The sequence below is a fragment of the Trichoderma asperellum genome, chromosome 3 (assembly GCF_020647865.1).
Source record: "Trichoderma asperellum chromosome 3, complete sequence".
NCBI lineage: Eukaryota > Fungi > Ascomycota > Sordariomycetes > Hypocreales > Hypocreaceae > Trichoderma > Trichoderma asperellum.
In genome coordinates this window covers 4,145,996-4,168,764 of record NC_089417.1, presented here as the reverse complement: position 1 = coordinate 4,168,764, position 22,769 = coordinate 4,145,996, and the positions used below count along the sequence as shown (strand labels likewise).

Here is a 22,769-nt window from a genome sequence, read left to right as displayed (position 1 = left end):
CGTCTATCTTCACCGTACATATTATTGAGTCTTATCTTGCATTTCTATTCACCATGACCACCAAGCCAAGCGAGCCGAGGGACTTTATAAGCGACCTCGAAGACTTGGAAGATCTCCTCTGTCATCACATCACCAAATCGGAACAATCTCCAGAATTATTCACAGAGCAGATGGTGGATATCCTCAAGAACGTCCTAAGCAACGATCGAACTACTCACTGGAGCACCAAGTCATTCATGCGCGATCTTCGAGAAGAATACAATCTTCGTAGTATGTCATATCCTCATATCATTCCCCTAAACGCTATTCCAACTCCATGCTCAATATTCTATATAGAACTCACGGACAAGCAGCCCAACCTTGACCGAGGCAGTCACGAAAGCTGGCCTCGCATCAACCGCACCGCCATCGAGCCCCTAAGCAACATGCCCTTGACCCACGATCGAGGCACCGACCCCTGGTCTTTCGCCGTCCGCCTCGCCGACCAGCTTTACAATGTCCTTCGCCTCCAGGCAAAAATGCCTTACAAGCCTTTTATGGAAGTGCTTACCGAAAACGGTTTCAACCGCGCAGTGGATGATGATTCCGCCATGTACGGCAGTGCAGCTGACGGCAACGACGACAGCGACCAGATCCAAGATCGCCAGGGTTATGAGGTGAGCCTCCACGCGAGACTATCTTTTCTAGAAGACCGCGTCAAAATCCTCGAAAAGAGAGAGGAACTCTTGGAAGGTCAGCTTGATCGTGCTACTCAGGCCATGGCAGCTTTGCGTTCTACAAACTTGGAACTTGCCAAGAAGGTCTCTGAAGTTCAGCAACGAAACCATGAATTAACTAGATCTTATGTCCTGTAGCTCGAATCCTAGGATACGAGGGATGGGCAATATTGATACACACAAGGACACTGCGTTTGGCCAGGAAATAACGTTCCATAAAATTTATTCCATCATACTGTTCCTCGTCCCAGTTTTGCTGACACTGTGCCAAACGATACCGTCATCTTACAAACATCAATCTGTTCCCCTCCATGTATCACCTGATTGAGTGATCAATAAAACTCCCCCGTGCATATAAAAATAAAACAAAGAAAGAAAAACAAAAACAAGAAAATTTCGTAGATAGTTGAATGATTGTCCATATCAGCAACAAATCCAAAGCAAACTTGGTAATTAGTGTAGTCCATAATTATCTTTCAAGCTTTTATACATTGTCATAATCATAATCATCATAAATGAGAAAGAAAAAGAAAACGAAAGTGACGAGAGAAGTCCATCAGATAATTCTTCCTATTATGGTTAGTTATTTGGAAAGAGATTCGTTGCAAAAGCTTAAGCTTATTGCTGAGAAAAGTCGTAAAATCATAAATAGTTTTGATATGAACAGAAGCAAAGGAGAGGTCGGCGCGCTTATTAGTGCAGTCTCTCCTTCACATAGACCATGGCAGCATAGCCAGCACAGCATTTGGTGCTCATTTCGTGGGAACACCACGGGCACTTCACAGTCATAGATACTGCGCCAGCGAACCCAACATTACCTCTCGGGCGAATGATGGCTTCTGGATTAGCCATAGCTTCATAGAGGTTGCTGGGCATGTCGTGAAAGTATTTGCATCCGCAGCACTCGACAAACATCTTTGCAATTGGTTCGCCTCCAACAACAGGCGACCCTGGTACGTGCCGTGGCGCCTTTGCGAGTGCAAGGTCAGATGTGGATGAAGGCTGGCTCCGGATAGAGGATGGCGGTGTGACTTTTGGACCAAGGCGAGGCGATCCTAGCAGTGGAGGAGGAGGGGCCAAGGGAGTTGCCTTCCGAGCTTCTTCGAGGTATGAAGCTGGCCCAGGGACTAGCAGTGTTGACTGAAGGTGCTGCTTTGGCATCGCTACGTGTTCCACCACCTTTAGAGGCTGATGCTTCAACTTCGGTAGGAAATCGGCTCCAGGTATCACATCAGCCTCCAACTGAAGCCGGTGGTAAATGGCTTGTCCGGGGACAACAGCAGTGGTCGTTTTGCCCACAGGTCGTGAATTCTTCAGCCCCAGACTATTCTGGCTCGAGCCAGCCCCTGGCTGGAGGAGAAGCGGCTGTCTAGCTGGGCTTTGGGAACTAGTTCTCATGCGACTCTCCGTAGCTAATCGCTTACTCTCAGCATCTTTCATGGGGGGAATATCCTTTTCGGATTGAGCTCGGGAGGTGTCAGGCGTACCAGGCATCGATATTGAGTGGAAATCGTCAGACGAAGAGTCATCTCCCGAGGTCGTGGGGGCTGGGCCGTCTGTGAGCCGACGAACGGTGAAATCGCTATCGTCCCGCAAGGAATTGTGAGATTTGCGGATCGGAGATAGCGATATTTTTGTGTCGATCGCTTGCAAAACAGAAGACTCAATATCGTCCCATAATGGTATGTTTATTGGGTCCGGCCTGTGGTCCCTAGCAATGCGACTGGCCTCTCGTGGTGTAGACGTACGCAGAGATGCACCACCCCCCTGTAGCTCTACACCTTTTGGTTCGATAGCGCTCGTCGCTAGGTTGGGGGAGTTGTGAGCCCGTCCATGCGGAGTTGTGACAGTTGTATGAGACTCGGAAACTCCGTTTGATTTAACTGCAGCTAGATCATGATTGCTATTGGACGAGTCAGAGCTGCTAGGTCTATGTGCCGGTGAGCGTGGTGAAGACACAGATGATACTGAATTCAAGCTCAGAAGTGAGTTTCTCTTTGAACTTCGACGAGGTGGGGCTGGTGGCAAAGATAGCTGTGAAGAGGCTACATTCTGAGTGAGACCTTTATCTGCAATTTCGCCGCTCTTCATACCATCAGGGGAGGATACAAGGCTGGGCTGGGCTGTCTTTTCCCTGGGCTGTGGCCTTGGAGCAGGAACGGGGCTATTTGACGGGAGAATGGCGGTAGATACAGTGAGCTTAGGTTTTGAGCTCTGGTCCAAAGGCTTCCCGCTGCCGTTTGGGAGATTTGGCTGGGAGATGTCAGGGCCTCTGCTTGTTTGGGAAGCAGCAACGACGGCCGGCTTCTCCTTCACGTTTGTCTGAGGCGGTGACACCGCAGACGCAGGGTTTGCTGCCTCATTGGTCGTGACGGGCTGCTTCGAAGCTTGTTGCTGAGTAGCGACCTTTGATGACTCCCCGGAGTCCTTGGGCTTCAAGCCAACAAAGGCTCTCCATCTGTCCATTGTTCCCGCATCTGAAGCATCCATTTCTGCCGAAGAGATGAGAGACCTTGTCTTGGCTGCAGTAGCTGGATGTCTCGTGATGGGAGGGTAAGCCCGTCGCTGAGACTCTGGATTTGGGCGGGCAGGGGGAGCAGACCACTTTTGGTTGTGCGCATTGTTCGTCCGGAGCGCTGGATGGATTTTAGACTCATCCATCTTCTCAGGCCCTTCCACAGTTTTTTGGTAGGCGGCGTGTCGTTGAATTTCCAGCTTTATGCCTCCAATAAAGCCGGTTTCACTGGGACGAGAGGTTTCAAGGGAAGCCCGCCGAGACTCAAAGGGAGACCTGATCAGAGAGGTGAAAGAGCCTGATCGTCCATGATGAGGGCGACTGGGCACATCATCTCCGGAGGGAGTTGTAAATTCTAGAGCGCTTGAAGGTCTTTGTCTATCTCTCGAAGCCGCCAGCGCCGCCGCGGATGTCATACGATTCGCTTGGTCTATGGCATGCGGCGAAGAAGCGGGAGGTTGCTTGCTCAAGCGCTTCTTCTTAATTAAAGCATTCCTGAGCGTGGATTCCTCCTTTTCACGCTTTGTTGCCTTCACCTGCTGCTCCTTTTTGCGCTGTTCTTTTTCCAACTGTTCTTTTTTTAGCTGCTCCTTCTTCAGCTGTTCCTTTTTCAATTGCTCTTTTCTCAGCTGCTCCTTTCTCAGCTGCTCCTTTCTCAGCTGCTCCTTTCTCAGCTGCTCCTTTCTCAGCTGCTCCTTTCTCAGCTGCTCTTTTCTCTCTTGTTCCTTTCTCTCCTCTTCCTTCTTCTGCTGCTCCCTCTTCAACTGCTCCTTCTTCTGCTCTTTTTTCACATCCTTTTTCTCAGTTTTTTTGCGCCGGCCATATGCCTCCCAACTTGGAGACTGGCAGATGGACCTTCGTTCATCTTCATCACCACTTGGGGGAACGTCAAATGATACAGCTTTAAGTACCGGCTTGCTCCCTGGCTGACTTTGAGGTAAAATTACCGTTTTTATTTGCGCGTCGGTACCCGTCTCGGTTGTCGCATCCAGCCCAAGATTGGTGGAGCTGATGTTGATGGTGAGCGGAACTATTTGAGTGATGGGCATCTTGTCTCTGGTTGTGCTAGCGCCCTTCCGAGCATCCTTTTGAGTCGAGGATTCAATGCGATAAGCCTGAGCTGCTGGGCGACTTGACGGCGCAGGTGGTGGTCTGGAGACTGTGTCGGGTTTAGATATAGAATTGCGCGAAGCTTCAAGTCGTTCGAGCTAGATTTGGTTGACAGAGAGTGCGCATTAGCATGTATAAGATTATTTAGAGTCTTGAAACCTGGAGACGTAACATCCTGGTCTCCGCTTACCATGTAACGACGTTCGAGCTCAAGCATGCGCTGCAAGCTATTTGACCGAGCGGGTCGAGTCTTATGGCTGGACATTTTTGCTAGGGTCGCTTTATGCTGCCTAGCAAGCCAGCAGTCGAATGGGCGAGGAGGCGTAAAAATAGACCGCCAGATTGCGGCGAGTTCAAAGCGGCACAAGGGAGACAAAGCTCGTCAGCGGCAACGATGTGGCTGGTACAAGGTCAGCCGCCGAACAGCTGGGAACATACGCCTCGCTTTGGGGTACGAGGGTAGCCTCAAAGGACAATGGAGCGTGAAAGCCCTTTGGCAATGAAGGACGATGAAGAAGGGACAAAGCGAAGAAGAACAAAGCCCACCCAACCACAAAGCACGAAGGCCTGAGTTGTCCTCGGCAGAAAAGCGGTTGGGCGTTGGCCCTCGCAGGAAGCTTCCAGCGACCGCACGTGGGGGCAGGGAAAAGCGAAGGCGAACGACGTTACAATATTGCTACTTCGTAAAGAGAGTACTAGTCGCGGGAGCGAGCGGATAAAGGAGGCGCCAAAAACCAGGCCAGCGGCCTTGGTGCCCGCAATACGAGCTTGGAGCAAGGTTTGGGCGATGTGGTGTGGTGTGCAAGACTGAGACAGCGGCGATGAGGTGGTCCAATGAGCCGAGCAGACGGGCCATGCCAGCTGAAGCAGCAGCAAAAGCAGTTACGCGCGAGGGGCCAGTGGGATGATTCACCACCCTGCGCTGCTCCGTATGGGCCTGCGGTCCAAGAGCAAAGAGAAAATGCCTGCAGAGCACCAGAGGGAGAATGAGCCCCAGAAAAGACATGCTGCTGTTCGTACTCTCGTGGTGCATCTTTGCCTCACCGTCAGCGGTGCTACCTTGCAGGCAGTGCTAACGGATTACGGCGTAGGCAGAATCCACATCCAGCAATGTCAGGACTGGCAAATACTTTGGGCAGGTGGAAAAGCACGCAGCGATTCTGCGGGCCAGGGGAACAGGAATAGCGCAGCGAGAAACTCGGAATTAGTGGCGGTGGGTGCTACTGAACATGCTACAAGTATGTACAGCACAGGGACGAGGCATGGGACAAGGAGGATGAGGGTTCGGAAGGGGATCCAGCGGTGCCTGTCTGCAGTAGCAGGCACCAACCATAGCGTTACTTCGCGCCGTATATGCTCCGCGCCGCCGCATGGAGTCTGCATGTATACGGGACGGTGGGAGATGCCAACTGACGCAGCTCCACTGCGCAATGCCGCTGCTCTGTATTTTTAGTTTTGGGCGACTGACATCGATCCGCATTGCTGCTTGTTCTTGCGGCGTGAAAGCACATTGAGATTGAAAGTTCAGTGCCTGGCTGACTGACCCGTTCAAGCTGCACACATCATGTTCCATCTGCCTTCACAGCTGTCAATGGAACGGGCGAACATGCTGTGCCCTCTCTTTTCGATACGAGCCGCTAAAGACGCCAAAGCAGCCTTGAATGGTCTCTCCACCAGCTACTGTCGCCTTGGTGGCGTTTGCTAAGACCAGCACTGGATCCGGGGCCGATCGCCGACATGGATTGTTCACGACTCTTTAACCCCCGGCCACTAGCTGGCTATTAGCGCGCCAGCAGCACGTTTGGGCTTTGTGAATAAAGAAGCGCCTCCAAAGTCTGCGTAAAAATAGGAACAAGTCTGGGGACGCTGGCGCTTTATTTAGCTCCCTCGATCGGCCCCGTTTTTAAACACGAACTTTGTTGCAGGGTGGAACGATGGAAGCGACCCAATGGTCATGACAGCGCGACATGCCAACAATTCTAATTCTGCTTTGGATTCTAATGCCAAGATGGTCAAACCCGTGTGCATTGCTCCAACCGTTTCAGCTTGGAAAGTTTAAAAAGAGAGCTGAAAAGGGGCAAAAGGGTGAATGAGAGCATATGCCAGTATGAGGAGGATATACTACAGTAGTGGCGATATACTCTACACTTGCGTGTAGATCGGTTTCATTGCCGTGGATAGTTTTACGCTTGACAGATGAGACACATGACTCCTTTACACCTCAACGCACGCATACTTCAAGACCAAGCCATTGAGAGTGGAAAAAGGTTTCCTCTACCGTTTCAAAGATGAGCGTCAATTACAGCGTGGGGAACAAAACTTCATGTTATCACGTAACTGCATTGGTGAAAGTCCAAAAAGCTGAAACCTCTATTTGGGAGTGGTGGGTAAGGAGACGAAGAGCGATGTGACTTCACATTGTTCGAAGTCTACTGTGCCATCGTATTAGAAAGCAAAGTAAGGAGTATCGCTATTTTCGTATACATCCAGGATCGACCCCATGCTGCATTATGCACAACATACGTGCTTCGTAGTGCAGCTCGCAGCGTGGAAGACATCCATCCACGCAACCTAGTGTGTCCAATGAAGCTCAGAAGTCCATGTCAATCCACGCTCACAGGAGATCACAACCAGACAGAGTATCCACCCATTGAACACCCATTGAATATACGATACATGTATCTGCATAGAAGGCGTGGCAAATCGGAGCTAGCCACGCGAAATCGTGCAGACAATTCAAGCAGCCACCAGCCTCCAAGTGGGCATATGTCGATCTCGCTGATGACAGCAGGATTGATCATAAACGGGATATGATAGCGGGCGTTTGGCATACACACTTGGTATTAAGATCTAGAAGTGGTCATGTAATACTATTCCGTAATGCTTCTCCACATCTTGCACAACGTATCGACAAACAACGAAGTAGTTCTCCCATCTACGAATTTCACTGGCTACGCGGGCATTGGTAACGTAGTCAGGGTTGATGGGATAAATTTATTCAAGTTCCTATTCATAAAATGTAGATTTTGTACCTGATTTTTCCCATATCCAGTCACCCTTAATCATCCCTGCATTCGGCCGTCCTTGCAAATCGGCTATATTCCATGAATGCCAAGATTATCCTTTGTCCCATTTAAGCATTAAAACCGCAGCAGCCGTTAATGCATCGTAAAGGAGGCGGGCAGTTGATGGGGCTGCATGGAACCGCACATAATGGGTTGATCGGTGGGTCGTAGTGATTGGCTTCCTCAGGATTTTGCTGCTCAGAGGCAGTAGTAGCACTGTGAACTAAGGCGGCGGCGCCAAATGCAATGGTATAAATAATAGTCTTGAAATGCATTTTGCTGGTGCTTTGGAGGAATTTGGAGGAAATAAGGCGCTGTGTGCTTATTTTGTAATAGTATTTCTTGTTGGCCTGTAGGCTAATGTTAAATTGAGAATGAGGTTGATAGACAAGTGTAGCCGGTTCTTGTGGAATTGTTCGGCCTTTTTATAGGTAGTAGCGACCTCTCAAGGTTCACACAAGATGTGTTCTCCCATGGATACGGCGTGCTGCATGTCGAAATATTATAAGTAGGAAGTCTTCCTTGCATAAATGTTTGTGACGAGTTGATAGTCTTCGGCCAATACAAGCAACCGAAGCATCTTTTCGTTGCCGCTGTCAAGGCCGGTGCTTATAAAGGCAACAGACAATGTCTGAGATGTACCAACCACCTCTTTCTCAAAGCTTCAGTATTTGGAATTGTTTGATTGGCTTTCAACGTTCGGCGAGGAGTGAGACCCATGAACATCTTGCATCGAGCTATGCCTCTCGCCGCCGACATTCCGATACGAAGCCGACATACCGGCGATAACCATATCTTCTTCCATTTCAACTTTGTCGTCGACCACTCTACTGAAACTCTTCAAGCCTGATCATAGGTTCACATACTATACATGCCCTATAATGTTGCAGCTCCTAGAATCGAAGCCACAGCCTAGCCGTTTATATACAGTGTCCTAGACGAACAGCCGCGGATATCTATGAACAAGCATAAGCTTGATGAATCCTCCATATTTATTTCTAGATATTATTTTGTCTTTACCGCATCAGGTTTTACGGTTTCTAACATAATTACCTCAACGTCTCATCTGTGTGATATTGAGAGTATTTTGAAGAAGCATTCTGACGGTAATCGATACATGATCATGCGTTATTAATATATCTATTCGGCAGTAGTGCTTTTCGTAGACTACTATCTTGAGTGAATGTAAGATATAGACGTGCTAGACCACGAACGGTGTTCGACCTTTATTGCCAGCAGTGAGCTCTCAAGGTTCACAGAATATACTATCAATCGGGACTCTCCGATGGATCGGCCTGTTTCACATCATAATTATATAATTGGGCAAAGCTTTTTGCATCAAGCTGTTTTACCGAGTGATGGTTTTCCGCCAATAGTGCCAGGATCAGAGGCATCCTTTCTGAAACACTACCCAAACACGATGACACTGAAGGCAGTAAAATGAAATGTCTAGGATAAAGCAGTCACCATTTCTCATAGTCTCATTACTTGGCAGTGCTTTTGTTAGTCATGGTAATGACTAAAGACATATGAATCTGTCTACATTACGCTGAAAACCTTGCTTCCGGTGTTCCAAAATAAGACTGTTATCCTCCATCCTTTACATCATTTATGGAAATAAAGGTACAATATAGCACTTATAAATGTGTCAGCTTGGATGAGTGTATAAGATCTAAGCGCAAGTTATATCTAATTCCGAATAGGCGGCTTATAGTGGCTGGCTTCCTCAGGACTTAGCTTTTTTCAGGAAGCAGCACTTCTATATAGAAAGGTAGCAGCGTCAAGGGTAATGGTATAATACAAAAAACAGCTGCTATATAAAGGATTCTAGTACTTAAGGTACGATAATGTATTATTATAATATCTGGTCGTAGTTTCTTATAGACTGCTATTTATCTGAGAATGGAGATGATATATAGGGCTACCTGGTAGCTGGGCCATGAAGAATTGCTTGGCCTGTCTATAGCCAGCAGCGAGCTCTCAAGGTTCACCGAACATCTCATCCATCGGAGAGTCCCGATGGATACTGCATATAATTTGGAAAAGCTCTTTACGCTAATTTGTGTGACAGATTGATAATTCCACCAATACCAATATCAGAGCCATTTCTGACGGCGTTAATTCTCCATAGAAGTAATCGTAAATTTCAATATCTAAAACACACCGGCCACCTCTTTCCCGTAGTTTCAGTTAGACTGAGACAAGTAGAATACTTTTGCGCTGACAATACCCCTTGCTTCCGACTTCCCGACTGGAGGCCCACACACCGGCGATAAACACATTTACCCCCAGCTAAACTCCTATAATCTACTGCTCTATTGGCATCTCTCAAGCTTGAAAAACTTGAAATACAGTCTGATAGGTTCAAGTATGCTCCATAATGGTGTGTCTGATTGCCAACCATCCCCAAAACGTATTCTAATCGAGTTATCCTAGAACCAGCATTACTAGGGGGCTAACACAAATTCGCAATCAAATGCCACATATAGATAATCATGTGGGGGAACTGTGTTTTAGAAGCCATATTGGATAGAGCGTCGCTTTGTGATTAATTTCTTAGCATTGCACACGTCTTGTTAGTGTTCAGTGATATTGTACAAGCTCCTTGTTCATGTTTACGCTAAACTCATATCGCTACTTTAATGATTCGTCATTCATAATATACATTTTCATAGTCATAATCGAACAATACGATCAGTACCTTAAATGATTGCTTGGTAATGTTAGAAACTCGCGACCAAAGCTTCATCGAACTTGGTTCAAATGCTCTTGCACCGCTTCATGGGTGGGACACATATGAGTCCAAATTTCGTCCTTTTGCCCAAAGTCTTGAAGCCCGCCACTGAGATCAGCGACTTCACGCCCAGTACAAACAATAAACCGCCAAGTTCGTCGAACCCACACCCGCAATCGTACCGTAAATTCGTTCGGTATCTTCAATCGTACAGCAACCCATTTATGGTCAGGAGCGTGATCACTTCGAAGAGACTCCTCAGGCTCGGAAGGAGGCTCTGCAGATTGTAACAGCTTCTCATCTGCCCACATGTTATACTTGGTTTGTTCTGGAGGCAAAATGATCTTAAGAAATTCCAACGACGCAGTTGTAGTAAGAGAGACTGCTCGTAGGGGATCAACCATAGACTTCATCAATATCGACATCCATTGTGGGTAAAGTACAGCAAGGTCAGTCATTGCTAGATGAGTCGATCCAACTACTGTGAGCATCCAGCACAGGGCTCCTGAATCACGGGCTTCGTTACTAAATTCGACTATTTTGTCGAAATTGTCTTTCCAGTGCATGAAAACCTCGGACGAAATGGAGATGATGGGCTTGGTGATTCTTTCCTTCAAAGTCTTTCCGCCTGGGGGCGTTGCTTGGCCCCATGCATCAAGAATAATGCCCTGGCCTAGCCATGTAAGAGAATCGTCTCGACAAATCTGAACCGTCGTTGCGCCTCCGAATGAGTGCCCCATCATAGTGACTTTGCTCAGAAACATTCTATCTTTCCAATCCTCCCAGTCGACACCGTTGAGCCCTATAGAGCTGGAACCTATGTTTCCTTTCTTTCTGAGATTCAGGGACGCAACTTCGTCACCACGGCCGGAATTTATCAGATTGAGGATATAGAATGCTTCCTTGATTTCTTCTTGCCGTAGTTCAATCTGTGCTGATCTCAAAATATGATCGACGCCTCTGCGGTTATGTGGAGAAGTATCCTGTGCATTATCCTTAGGAAGAATATAATCCATCACATAATACGGATTCACTCCCTTTTTCCTTCGACGTTGTACCTTTTTATCTGAAGTGTGTTCTTTACCCTCGTTATTGGTGTGTAGATCAGCAGTTGATGACTCGATAGCGGCAGCCTCAACATTACTTGGAAGACTGACATATGTCCTAGCACCACTGCCATCCCGATGTTCTATTGCTATAACAAAGAACCCGAAACTCGCAAGCTCTCCACATATTGAGCTGTAGCAAAGCCGTGAGCCACCAAGCCCGTGACTAAATATTATAACAGGAAACTTTGGTCGGCTTGTCGGGTTTTCTTCTTCTTCTCGAGCTTTCTGTCCGGTTGGACCAGTATCGTTGCGTATATCCTCTGGCCAGTGAGCAGCCAGTTTAGCGTTTCGGAATGCAGGCAACTTTGTGTATAAAGAGGTGCAGGCAAGGTAAGCAGTGACTGGGAGTGCTGGGATATGCAAGTATTTGGCGTAGCCTTTGGCAGTTGCGGCTCGTGGTCGTGGCATCCAGTCAACACGGTGAGGCTTTCCAGCGCCATTATGGGATTGTAAGTCGCATGGATAGTATATCCCCATGAGGACGGTATCTAGTCGAAGTACCGGTTTTCCATTTCTTCGAAGATCGGATACAGGCCGCGGATTGCGAACTGGAACTTCAATATCCATATATCCAACATTGTACGGCCCATTGTAGTGAGGAAGGCGGTGCAGAAATAATTCCCTGAGAGTCTTTCGTGGTTTAACAGCGGACTTCCGAAGAGGCTTCGTGCTGGCCTGTGGAGGTGCCGTCATTGCTTGAGGTACTTCCAGGAGCGCATAATGTGATTTTTTGTTGTGTAGAAGTAGAGGAGAGAAAACGAGGCGTATTGTCTGGATTCAGCACGAGATTTACGGTGGTGAGGTGACTTTGCTTGGAATCGTGACGTCAGAAATACAGTCAAAGCCAGAGCAAGCTTCTTTGCGGGTCTAAAATGATGCACATCGTCACTAATATACATTCACATGCCAAAAAGGAGAGAAGATACGAAAGTCTTGCCAAAGGGCATTAAATTAAAAAAGATATTTGTCAAAGCATTGGTCAAATTAAATGAACAAAGACTTCTAATTGTATTGAGTTGATGGTGCTAAGCTGGAATGAAAGCTTCATGAAAGCATAGGCTTGAATCGTTTTATATCTTCTTGTTAGATATTTTGGGTGTAGTTTCTGCTTCAGGAGAGTTTAACAAATATGCTGCTGCGCTATTGGCCGACAAGATGAGTTTCAATGCCTTCAAGTATTCTGTAACCCAATAATCGAGCTTCTCGCCCTTGATCAGGACAAGAGTATCCTGGAGATGCATATCTGGCGCACGCGAGCAGTAAACAAGCAATGACGACATAGTGCAGCGCCCATGTTTTAGGCACCGCAGCGTGGCGAGCGGTAGACAAAATTCATGAGAGAGCAACTACTACATACCAGAGAGGAGCTAGTAAGACGATGCAAACCGGATAGGGCTGCGGAGGTATTCATTCATGTTCTTGCTGATGCCATGCAATTTTATCTATAGATATGCACATCTCAGTATTTGTACTTCGCAATATACGGTAACAAAACCTGCCCATAGGAGTCGTCTCGATTATTTTTGTCTACCGTTCTGCAGCACAGTAGTAGCGTGAGATCTGAGGCCCGGCAGGGTGGGTCTTGAAATAGCCAATAACAGTTCTTTCGGCGAAGCAGCAACCCGAAGAAACGGGCAATCGCTGACTCATCGGCGAGAGTATCGGGTCACATAATTATCCGGCAGGGCAGTCCCCGCTCACGTGATAGATACCTCTCGCCCACAATCATTTGGCGAAATCCCCAAAAATCTCACCGCGCCACCGCAGACTCCTCGTCCACATCATCGCCAAACCAATCTATCACCATGGGTAAAGTTCACGGATCTCTTGCCCGTGCCGGTATGTGAAAACTCTGCCCAACCATATTGCCTCTCTTTATCCATCAACTAACTTTCTTTTTTTTCCAGGCAAGGTCAAGTCTCAGACTCCTAAAGTACGACGCATCGACTCGCCTACCCCCCGCTGACGAATCCGAAAACTGATGATTTTTTCCCCCTACAGGTTGAGCCTCAGGAGAAGGCCAAGACCCCCAAGGGTCGTGCTCTTAAGCGCCACAAGTACACCCGACGATTTGTCAACGTCACCCTGACCGGTGGCAAGCGGAAGGTAAAAATATTCGATATATACAGCATTATCCGGGACTCCGTTGCTGACGACGGAAATAGATGAACCCTAACCCCGGCTCTTAAACGATTTTAAAGATGGCTAGGGAAAGAAGGATTTGAGGATTGACAACGGGGCCGTTCTCCGATGGTTGCTTGATTTCAGCATATAGGGAAATGGATTGAGTCGGGTCGATTGGCTGGCTGAGCATCATCCACAGTTTGAGAGATGCGACGAAGCGCGACGACTGTACTCGGCGTCTGGTGTCGTTTGTCAATATAACGAAGATTCGTCCGCGACTGCAGGCTCCGTTTATGATATTGCCGGTGATGTGCTTTCTATCCGCTGCGACCACAAGCATTCCAACGACCAAAATTTACAACGCTTTTATCCTGGTCCAATCCGTGGGATACTTGGCAGGATGATATTCACAACGCTGGAGAAACTTGCCATCACATGGCTCAGCCTTTCTGGCTTGGATGCATGTTCTTTAAGTGCGTTCAAAGCAAAATTTAACATGTAGACCGTATTATTTGCATATCCATGTCGTAGAAGTAAATGAGATGTTGGTTGGTTTCCCTAGAATAGAAGCTCCATTGCAGCTTAATCATATGTAGCCCAAACATGGACATATATACGCAGTATTAAATTGCATGAATCCTTGTTCTGCGCAAATGTGATCATCGTCACGTGATACACGCGCTTCGCAGCCGAATCTCTGCCCCGCGGTATGTTAGCAGTACTGGTTGCTACCAAAGCTTCAGTCCATTCATACAAACCCATTCGCCTTACAGACGTTATTCATCGCCCAAGATGGCCGACGTAGATATGGAAGTCGATGACGCTCCGCCATCCTCCACGCGGAACGAGTCCGAAATGCAGACACATACCAAGGCAACGGCAGTCCGGTCAATTGAGGGATGGATTATCATTGTCACAAATGTCCACGAAGAGGCCGACGAAGAAGCTTTGCAAGACAAATTTGGAGACTACGGAGAGATTAAGAACTTGCATCTTAATCTTGATAGACGTAGTGGTTATGTCAAGGTACGATATTACACTGGCAGAGCAGATTTTGTAAATGGAGCATCTCGCTAATTTCTCTTCTATAGGGCTACGCTCTGATCGAATATGCGACACTGGAAGAGGCTCGAGCGGCGATCGATGGAGCACACGATACAAAATTGTTAGATCAGACGATCCAAGTGGACTTTGCCTTCGTCAGACCTCCTCCTGGCAAAGGCGGCAGGCAAGGTGGCGGCAGGGCTGGTGGTAGAAGAGGTCGCAGCCGAAGCAGGAGTCCTGACGCCAAGAGCAACGATGCATGAAAAACTCGAGATAATACCAAGACAACAAGTCTGCTGCCGATGTGATGACCCGCGGTCACGACATGTCGGCATATATAATCTAATTCAGCGAGGTATGGTTTTTAGAAGCCCAACAAATCAGGTTCATAGCTTATTGAGTCTATTTAGGATGCCCGAGCCAAGCTCGAAACAAATTGGATCTCATTAACAGCACTGTCAATGTTCAGGAAATACGGCATCCTGGGCCGTTTGTCGAACTGTGAGCGCGATGATTGGCGAATTCGGGCTTTGGCCTCCCGAAAACAAAATGAAAACATCTCAAATCGGTAGATCGCCGGTTAACCTCTAGATCTCCTGCGCAGGGCCGGATGGTCTTGGCTCTAGAATAATATAATATCCAGCAGACAGACCTTTGTATTTGGATGTCGTCTTCTTTTTAAATACCTACCTAGATGGAAGATTACTTTTACTCACTACTTAACTACATTACTTGTCCTCTCAAAGTGCTCTGAACGAATGCTATCTAAATGCTCGAAGCTGATAGCAGGTGCCAAAGCAAAATAAGAGACAGTGTCCAAAATCCAACATAAAGGCAAAGTGATAGATATCTGGACATCTGATCAGATAGGCTGTCATTTGGTATGGATATGTGTGAATCACTCTTGTTCTTACTCGATGCTGCCCAATCTCCAGCTGCTCATAGGTATCTTCAAGTCCCAGTACTTTGATACTGCTTCCAGAGCCATGGAACTCCCCGCGCTCAGCAAAGCGCTGGATTTCCCCACTACAGCCGCTGCCTCAGCATACCTTAGGTCGCCCACGCTAGATTCTAGCAGGTTAGGTACAACTATGTACCTGGCCTGGAGACGCAACTGCAGTCCTCTTTGGTGACTTCATATGCATTTGTCGTCAGGCATGAGTGCGGTCGAAACGGGATTTCAAGCGTCGACAGCATAAGTCCCATGGCCATTTATCCAGGCGCGCCGCATTGTCAACACGCAATTGAGCCTTAGAATATTCGTTCTTCCACGCGATGCGCCATTGAACCGACTGGCATGGCACGCCAGGCGCACTTCGACTCCAGGATCATGCGCAAGCTCCTGGGCAAGGCAGCCCCAGACGCCACCAGCGGCGACCTTACCAACAGCCAAGCGAACATCCCGACTATATTTCGTCCCTCAAAGTCTCAGAACGCCGTATACCCCGTGGGCAGCCCCATTGCGTGCCTTGATGTGACCCCGGATCACCGTGCCGTTGTGCTGGGCGGCCCTCACGTCCTCAAAACGATAGTGACGGATACATCTGGCGATTCCAGTTTCAGCTTCAAGTTCACCGACGGTGTGGATTTAAGATCGGCCATCACGGCGCAGAAGTCGTCTGGTTCTGGTGGCAATTTTGTTGCAGATCAACTCAACATTCGCGACGTCAAGTGGCAGGGCGCGTCGACGATATTTACAGCATGTGCTGCCGGTAGAATCTTCGCCTACGACGTGGCTAGGCTTGGCTCTGGTGGTGTATCCGATGCCCCCGACTACATACAAGTCCAGGAAGATTCTCGACAGGTCCACAGCTTGGATGTTAATCCTCATCTGAAGAGCTGGCTGCTGTCCGGAAGTCATGATGGAATAGTCCGAGTTTTTGACGTGTCCGCGCCGTGGCAGACACGAGCCGGCTTCTTAACTTTTAGACAGCGATTCTCAGCTATGAAAAGCAATGAGCCTGTCAGACAAGTCAAGTGGTCGCCCAAGGTCGGTCATGAGCTGGCCTGCTGTACGGAATCCGGAGTTATCTTGAAATGGGACGTTCGGCAGCCTTCTCGGCCTTTACTAAGGATCAACGCTCACGAAAAGTCTTGCTCTGCCATTGCTTGGCATTCTGATGGCATACATTTGATGAGTGCTGGCTGGGATGCGAAACTACATGTATGGGATTTTGGAGGGACCGCAGACAAGCGACAGAAACCCAAGTGGAGCGTGACTACACCGGCACCAGTGACTACAATTGCCTGGCGGCCCGGCCTTTGGTCTGCGACTGCTCAGAACCGACGTCTTGCTCAAGTCGCTGTGAGCTATGACGAGATGAGCAATCGACGGTATGGCACCTCGGTTGTTCACATCTGGGATCTGGCGAGGCCCGCAATGCCGTACAAGGAGATTGAACGATTCGACAGTTCGCCGTCGGCACTTGCATGGCTAGACCAGGACATGCTCTGGACTGTCGGGCGGGATGGAATGTTCAATCAGTGCGATGTTGCATACGCCCCTAAAGTTATTGATCGTCAATCTACTTCTGCTATGGCATTTTCATCTCGGGGAGATGTAGTCATGTTCCTTGATGAACGACCACAACCTCCGCGACCGCATCCGTCTGTCACTCATGATTCAGACGTGATACCCCGAACTCCGTTCAGCACAAGCCCCAATACGCCAATGCTTAGCGTCAGTCGAAGCGACTCAGAAGAAGATGTTCTGGGCAGCTTTCTAGGGCCTCGCAGACGAACGATTCGCAAAAGACGTCTTAGCACCAGGTCTGGCTTACCAATGAGCACCACTCCGCCGTCTTTGCCCAACTTACCTGATGATGGGAAGCAAATTCTTGGCCTAGAGCAGTCCATCAACGTTACTGGTATATTCAAGACCCAACAGGGGATGGCATCTGGACATGTTCCAGCCGCAAAGTCTGTGGGCGTGTACCATTATCTTTCCAGTAACTACCTTGAAATCCTCCAGAAAGAATTACCTCTGGATGGCAGTGAAAATTCACTGATTCAACGAGTAGCCGGCATCATGGAAAAATATGCTGTAGCTGCGGAGAACGTTCGACAATACCGACTATCACAGACATGGCGTATTCTTGCTTATGCCATGTCACTCCTGCTGGAGAAACGAGCGGAATATCACTTGCGGCTTAGAACGGAGAAATTCCGTAAGAGGAGCATTGACGAAGGGAAAGCCAATATTAAGAAGACACCTAGCCACCTTCACGTTAGCCGTCTTGCGAATGGCGATGACTCGTCACGCAGACCATCTGGCCAAGCTGGGAGCGTTGACGGACGCCTCTCAATGGGGAGGTCACTGCTAGCAGAGGAAATCGAGAGCACCTCTAACGTGCCGACCCCCCTTGTAAGGCCAGTAGGCGAAGGCGCTACTGTTGAATGGGACGAACGGCACTATCCCCATGGAAAGAAACTAACGCCCATCATCGAACCCGAAAGCCTCAACTTAGGGCCTTCTGCTCATGGATCATATCGTCCCAGTCCTCGTCAGCGTCATGATTCTGCGCCGATTTCAGAGATGAGCCATGATAGTGAAGCGTCCAAGACATCTATCACAGAGGGATATGACTTTTATGACATGGAAGCTCTATCACGGGCCATCGATGTGCCAATGAGGGAGTATAGTGAAGCCGAAAAGCTTCAACGAGTCAAGGCTATTCGACATGATTCAAACGATAGTTTTGCTCAAGTGTTTTCTGCTTCTGATAGCAGTGATCACACTTCGCCGAGGGGAGATTTGTCCAATACCCCAAGCTCTTTGAGGCCCGAGTCATTGAAAGTCTCGGCAGTTGGGAACGCAATTGGGGCCAAGTTTGCGACGCAAGCGCATGAAGATAGCGAACAGAAGTCTCCGAGGCAAACTCAGAAGCCATCTAACAGCTCTGCGACAATGCCGCGGGCAGATTCGCCAGAAGAGATGTTCATGATCTCTCAGACAACTGCTGCCACCGATGATACTTATCCATCTCAAATATCATTTGCCTCTCAAACAGAAGACTCAGAAGTCCACCATGAGGGCTTTGCTGGCCATCGTCCGACCCCATCAAATGAAATTACAACGGCTCGGCCTATTAGTCCTGCTCCAGTGGCTACAGCTCCCGAGTATGACCCAAGCCCTCATATCGTCATTACTGATTATCTCCCTTGGCGGGAAGACGGCCCCTATCCCTTTCCTACTGACTCATCGGAATCAAAGTCATTCAAAACGCCTAGCATACCTGCTTGCCCACTTGACCCCTATTCTCTTTTAAAACGCGCCTTGGAATTCGAATCACGAACTTCAGCCCTCAACGCCTCTGCAATGGTGCTTTTACTTAAACCGCTGGTGCCTGAATCTATCATCGACATCTATCAAGCAACTGCCATCTTGCGACAGCACCACTCGCGTCTCATGGGAATGAGCCTTTTCGTCGAGGCTGCACTCCTGCGAAATCTGGCGATCAAAGGTTGGCCTGCTGGCCTGCCCAACTGGGGCGAAAACTATACCTCCTTATTCACACCAGCCCAGCAGGGTGTTAAGGCAGGTTTTATGTGTTCAAATTGCCGCAAGCCCCGAGAAATCGACCGCAGCAATGGGGATTCAGCATTTTGGACCTGCGAAAAGTGCCGCCAGGTAGTTACCCCTTGCGCGGTCTGTGGTCATCGTGATGCCGAAATTGCCAGCTCGCTGCCTACCGAAGTTACCGACATCCCCAGCAAAGAATCATGGATGACGGCGTGGTGGTACTGCCCTAGCTGCTGCCACGGCGGCCACGCTTCATGCATGCAAACTTGGCACGCCGCCCTCCGTCCCTCCGAGATCACGTCCTCTTCTTCACCAAATGTCTACAGCGATGGATGCTGCCCTGTCGACGGTTGCGGACACGCCTGTCTTCCCGGCAAATATAGAGGGGAGACAACAACAGCTCGAGCAGAGGAGCTTGGTCGTTACACGATGGATAGCACTCGCATGCGTGATGAGTTCGGCAAGACTAGCACTAGCAGGAGATCCAGCCCCGGACGCTCAGGCCCCAGCAGTATGACTATGGATCGTAGTATTAGGAGCGATACCAACGACGTGCCGCAGAGCAAGGCCGTCGGGATGGCGAGGGAAGCATTGAACAAGGGCAGTGGCGGAGGCATTTTGAGTTCCAGCCCCGGACGGACCTTGACTGGCGAAAGAGAGAGGAGGAAGAGCGTCAAGTTTGCGAGAACGGATCGCTGAGCAGGGCTCTTGAAATGGCAGAGTTGGCTTCTTGTTATCTCTTGAGGGAGGGGGTTAACGGGTATTATCCTTATGTCTGTGTCTTATTTTTATTTTTATTTTTTTTTCCAGCAAGGTGTTATGGAACTGTGACTAGGATGGGTGACTGGTATGGGCGCTCGTTTGTGGGTTAAAAACGAGATGTCGGGAGGTTTGGCGTGTTGAATGCATTGTTACATGCACAAGCGATTATACAGTCTTTTGATGAGTTGACAAAGATATCTTTGGATGAGCCAGGGAGCTTCGCCCGTAATTGCCCTCTATTAATTCATTCGCTTTTATATATTACGCTAATGTTTAAACGAGATAACTTAACTAGTATACCAGCAATCGCTAAGGATATCTCAACCTTCAATCTTTTCCAACATCCAGATTACACGCCCATCAAAAGAATCGATTCAGCGTTTCTAGAAGCAAACCCCCAACCGCAAATTTGTTAGGCATAGAAAAAATTACCATTTCATCCTGTAATGTTCTCTCGGAGACCCTTTGTCCTCAGAGTGAACTTGGCATCGCCAGTCACAAACGGCAGATTCAAATCTGGCCCATCTGGACTCCGCAGCATGTCAGTTGCATCGCCGCCATTGCCATTACTATTGCCATGTCCATTACTCTTAGCAATTGCATTCCTCAGCGCATCGGCATGCTGGCCAGTCGTAAAGTCACTATCCGAGCTCCCGCGCCTACTGCCCGCCGCACTGCTTCCCTCTCCATCCAGCAGTGAGGGCACAGCCGAAAGCCTCCCCTTCAGTCTCCCGACCCACAAGCCCCTGACGCCGCCCTTTTTCCGCGCGGGCACTTCGTCTGTGCCGGCGCTACAAACGTAGAGGAGATACTTGAGGTTCGGGAGCGTATGTCGGATGTCGACTACTTTGAGGCCCTGGGAAGCGCATAGCGTTTCAATGTCTTTGTTGAGGAGAAACCAGGCGTATTCGAAGCGCCATTGTAGGGCGGTCGATCCACCTCGGGGGAGATAAAGCGGGAACTCTCTACGAGAACCGCCCTTTTCAGTAAGAAGGGAGATGTCATCCTTTGCATATGAGCGAGAGCCATGGTGATATAGCGGATAGAGGAGCGGATGAGACAGATAGAGCTGTAAGTGGCGCGTAAGTAGTGTGACCAGACCCAGGCCGGCCGATAGAACGTCCTCATTTAAAGTCCTAGCAGTAGCAGCATCATATGTGGAGTTTGGCAGTGGCACGTTGCAGATTTGAAAGGAGAGAGGCGGTGCGTTTGGTATTGGAGTGATGGGGAAGATGTCTGCCAGCTCGGAGCAGATGCGGCGACGTTGACCACGGATCTGCTGTTGTGTCTGTTCCAGCAGCTGCTTGGCTGCCATGAGTGTCTCACGATTATTTCTAATATCTTCATCTACCTTTTCTTGGAGTTCTCTGCCTGTAGCAATTGCAGCCCTCCGCTTACGCAGCGACTCCCGCAATTCGTCTCTTCTCGCTTGTGTAAGTCTATTCGTGCGCTGTTGCATGGTGACATATTTCTGAGCCAAGGCAACCTCTTGTTCGGCCACATCCGGCGCATCGGTAGTAGAGCTATCAAGAATATCGTTTATCTGCTTCATGATTCGTTGCTGGGTCTGCATGGCGTCCTCGATGGAGCTCTCGAGGTTGGCCAATTTCATCAATGCATTGTAGGATGAAGTCGCTATGGGGGGAGCATTTCTTGGTCTGGATTCTCTAGTTGGAAAGTCAAAAGAGTAGACGCCATCTTCGAGATGAAAGACGAGCGCATTCTGAGGATACTGACGGTCCAGCAGCGTGCCTATGAACTTGAGCTCTCTGAGATCAACCAGCTCTTCTAGCAGGAAGGTCCAAGTTGCCTGCTTCTGCCGCCTGGCCCATACTCGGATAACAAATTGACACGATCTGGATACAAGCGATCCCTGAGATGCCAGTTCGAAGAATTGGAAGTTGAAGTTCTAGAATAGAAAAGAGAAAAAATTCAAGTCAGCGTCGGAGCCTTAGCGATCGGTAAAAGTTGCGCAGAGTCCGTGGCTCATACCGCCGATCTCTCGCGTGTTTCGCTAACGTAGACGGGCTCCTCGATACCGTTAACGTGCAGCGAGAAGAAGGCGTCTCCCAAGGTATCATCCAGGAGCTCTTTCAGCCGTTTATGCTTGAGGGCTGGACTCGTACTGGCGGCGATCAAGCTCGTCCTCCGCGGGGGCTGCGATCTCGATCGTTCGGGCCGCAAGGCATCCTGTCGCAAGTTGTCCGACGACCGCGATCCATGCAGCTGCCCGGACTCCCTTAACGCGCTGAGCTTGTTGGGGCTTCTGTTGAGGGCACCATCGTCGGAAGTGCGCAGCTGCACGGGCTCAAACGACAAGTTCCGCAGCGAGAGGCCCTTGAGGTGACGAAGCTTGCGGTTCTGCGGTAACAGACGCGGCCGGCGAGGTTCGGGAAGCGAGGGCATGAGTGCGAGGAGGTGGAGATGACGCGGCTGGAAGCATGTCGTCAAAGGAGCAATGAACGAAGCCGGGGCCAGCTCTTGCAACTGCGTTGCGCGCACTATTGGAGCATATCAGGGCCGAAATCGTCATTGAGTTACGTTGGCTGGAATGGAGTGGGTGCGAAGCTCCAGGGCCCGGCTATAAGCATAGATGTCCGGCACTGCGGCAGGCGCTGATAGATACCTATGAGGTACAAGACAACGACATACAGTCTGCCGCATTGAACAAGGTACTCTACAAGTTCTTTATATACGGATACCTGCATAAAATGGCAGATGAGCTTGGCGCAACAGCAAAGGATGTAGACAAGGTGAAGATGGAGAAGGAAGATGGCAATGCGCAAGAGATATGATGCCGCTAAAGACAGAGGCCCGTAGCCTTGCGTTGTTGTGCTATGCATGTGTGAGGCGCGTGTGTAGCCATGCATAGGCAGATGCGTGCTGCAGCCTGAAGCTCCATGTCACATAATTTACAAGTGCAGTAACACAATTGGCCAGCAGAGAAGTCAGCATAGAAGCGACGGGACATTGAAAGCTAATAATCAAATCAAAATATCAGACGGCAATTGACATTCAGAGTCTAACGAGGCACATATACTACTTGCACCTCATGCAAAAAAAAAAAA

The 22,769-nt window shown here is 49.0% G+C and overlaps 7 protein-coding genes across 7 annotated transcripts; 4 read left to right on the top strand and 3 right to left on the bottom strand.

Annotated features, from left to right (window-relative positions):
* The first annotated feature begins 3 nt into the window (after positions 1-3).
* TrAFT101_005961 (uncharacterized protein) lies at positions 4-1,129 on the top strand. The gene is made up of 2 exons (XM_024905249.2): positions 4-270; positions 337-1,129. The coding sequence occupies exons 1-2, from the start codon at positions 54-56 to the stop codon at positions 852-854; spliced, it is 735 nt and encodes a 244-aa protein (XP_024760478.1). The 5' UTR covers positions 4-53; the 3' UTR covers positions 855-1,129.
* A 280-nt stretch (positions 1,130-1,409) lies between these two features.
* On the bottom strand, positions 1,410-4,606 carry TrAFT101_005960 (uncharacterized protein; the record flags this gene model as incomplete). Its single annotated transcript, XM_024905624.2, has 2 exons — positions 1,410-4,439; positions 4,532-4,606. 2 exons carry the CDS (start codon positions 4,604-4,606, stop codon positions 1,410-1,412), a joined length of 3,105 nt encoding a protein of 1,034 aa, XP_024760477.2.
* A 5,372-nt stretch (positions 4,607-9,978) lies between these two features.
* Positions 9,979-12,023, bottom strand: TrAFT101_005959 (uncharacterized protein). Its single transcript, XM_024908180.2, has one exon. It carries the CDS (start codon positions 11,940-11,942, stop codon positions 10,152-10,154), a length of 1,791 nt encoding a protein of 596 aa, XP_024760475.1. The 5' UTR covers positions 11,943-12,023; the 3' UTR covers positions 9,979-10,151.
* Positions 12,024-13,017: 994 nt separating this feature from the next.
* On the top strand, positions 13,018-13,993 carry RPS30A (40S ribosomal protein eS30). The gene is made up of 4 exons (XM_024900221.2): positions 13,018-13,088; positions 13,157-13,182; positions 13,251-13,355; positions 13,415-13,993. The coding sequence occupies exons 1-4, from the start codon at positions 13,055-13,057 to the stop codon at positions 13,436-13,438; spliced, it is 189 nt and encodes a 62-aa protein (XP_024760474.1). The 5' UTR covers positions 13,018-13,054; the 3' UTR covers positions 13,439-13,993.
* Positions 13,994-14,106: 113 nt separating this feature from the next.
* RBM8A (RNA-binding protein 8A) lies at positions 14,107-15,147 on the top strand. The gene is made up of 3 exons (XM_024902543.2): positions 14,107-14,399; positions 14,465-14,772; positions 14,828-15,147. The coding sequence occupies exons 1-2, from the start codon at positions 14,166-14,168 to the stop codon at positions 14,678-14,680; spliced, it is 450 nt and encodes a 149-aa protein (XP_024760473.1). The 5' UTR covers positions 14,107-14,165; the 3' UTR covers positions 14,681-14,772; positions 14,828-15,147.
* A 386-nt stretch (positions 15,148-15,533) lies between these two features.
* TrAFT101_005956 (uncharacterized protein) lies at positions 15,534-20,011 on the top strand. The gene has a single exon (XM_024900224.2). It carries the CDS (start codon positions 15,715-15,717, stop codon positions 19,636-19,638), a length of 3,924 nt encoding a protein of 1,307 aa, XP_024760472.2. The 5' UTR covers positions 15,534-15,714; the 3' UTR covers positions 19,639-20,011.
* On the bottom strand, positions 19,914-22,339 carry TrAFT101_005955 (uncharacterized protein). Its single transcript, XM_024900193.2, has 2 exons — positions 21,694-22,339; positions 19,914-21,610 (listed from the first exon to the last, which is right to left on the bottom strand). The coding sequence occupies exons 1-2, from the start codon at positions 22,105-22,107 to the stop codon at positions 20,138-20,140; spliced, it is 1,887 nt and encodes a 628-aa protein (XP_024760471.2). The 5' UTR covers positions 22,108-22,339; the 3' UTR covers positions 19,914-20,137.
* Between the last annotated feature and the right edge of the window lie 430 nt (positions 22,340-22,769).

What these genes read in the sequence shown, in the direction of transcription:
- TrAFT101_005955 (XM_024900193.2), bottom strand. Translation starts at nt 22,107, where the DNA reads ATGCCCTCGCTTCCCGAACCTCGCCGGCCGCGTCTGTTACCGCAGAAC. An exon ending in AAACACGCGAGAGATCGGCG is followed by an intron (nt 21,611 to 21,693) that starts GTATGAGCCACG and finishes TTTCTATTCTAG; the next exon opens with AACTTCAACTTCCAATTCTT.
- TrAFT101_005956 (XM_024900224.2), top strand. Translation starts at nt 15,715, where the DNA reads ATGGCACGCCAGGCGCACTTCGACTCCAGGATCATGCGCAAGCTCCTG.
- RPS30A (XM_024900221.2), top strand. Translation starts at nt 13,055, where the DNA reads ATGGGTAAAGTTCACGGATCTCTTGCCCGTGCCG. An exon ending in CGGATCTCTTGCCCGTGCCG is followed by an intron (nt 13,089 to 13,156) that starts GTATGTGAAAAC and finishes TTTTTTTTCCAG; the next exon opens with GCAAGGTCAAGTCTCAGACT. An exon ending in TGACCGGTGGCAAGCGGAAG is followed by an intron (nt 13,356 to 13,414) that starts GTAAAAATATTC and finishes CGACGGAAATAG; the next exon opens with ATGAACCCTAACCCCGGCTC.
- RBM8A (XM_024902543.2), top strand. Translation starts at nt 14,166, where the DNA reads ATGGCCGACGTAGATATGGAAGTCGATGACGCTCCGCCATCCTCCACG. An exon ending in GACGTAGTGGTTATGTCAAG is followed by an intron (nt 14,400 to 14,464) that starts GTACGATATTAC and finishes TCTCTTCTATAG; the next exon opens with GGCTACGCTCTGATCGAATA.
- TrAFT101_005959 (XM_024908180.2), bottom strand. Translation starts at nt 11,942, where the DNA reads ATGACGGCACCTCCACAGGCCAGCACGAAGCCTCTTCGGAAGTCCGCT.
- TrAFT101_005961 (XM_024905249.2), top strand. Translation starts at nt 54, where the DNA reads ATGACCACCAAGCCAAGCGAGCCGAGGGACTTTATAAGCGACCTCGAA. An exon ending in AGAAGAATACAATCTTCGTA is followed by an intron (nt 271 to 336) that starts GTATGTCATATC and finishes TATTCTATATAG; the next exon opens with AACTCACGGACAAGCAGCCC.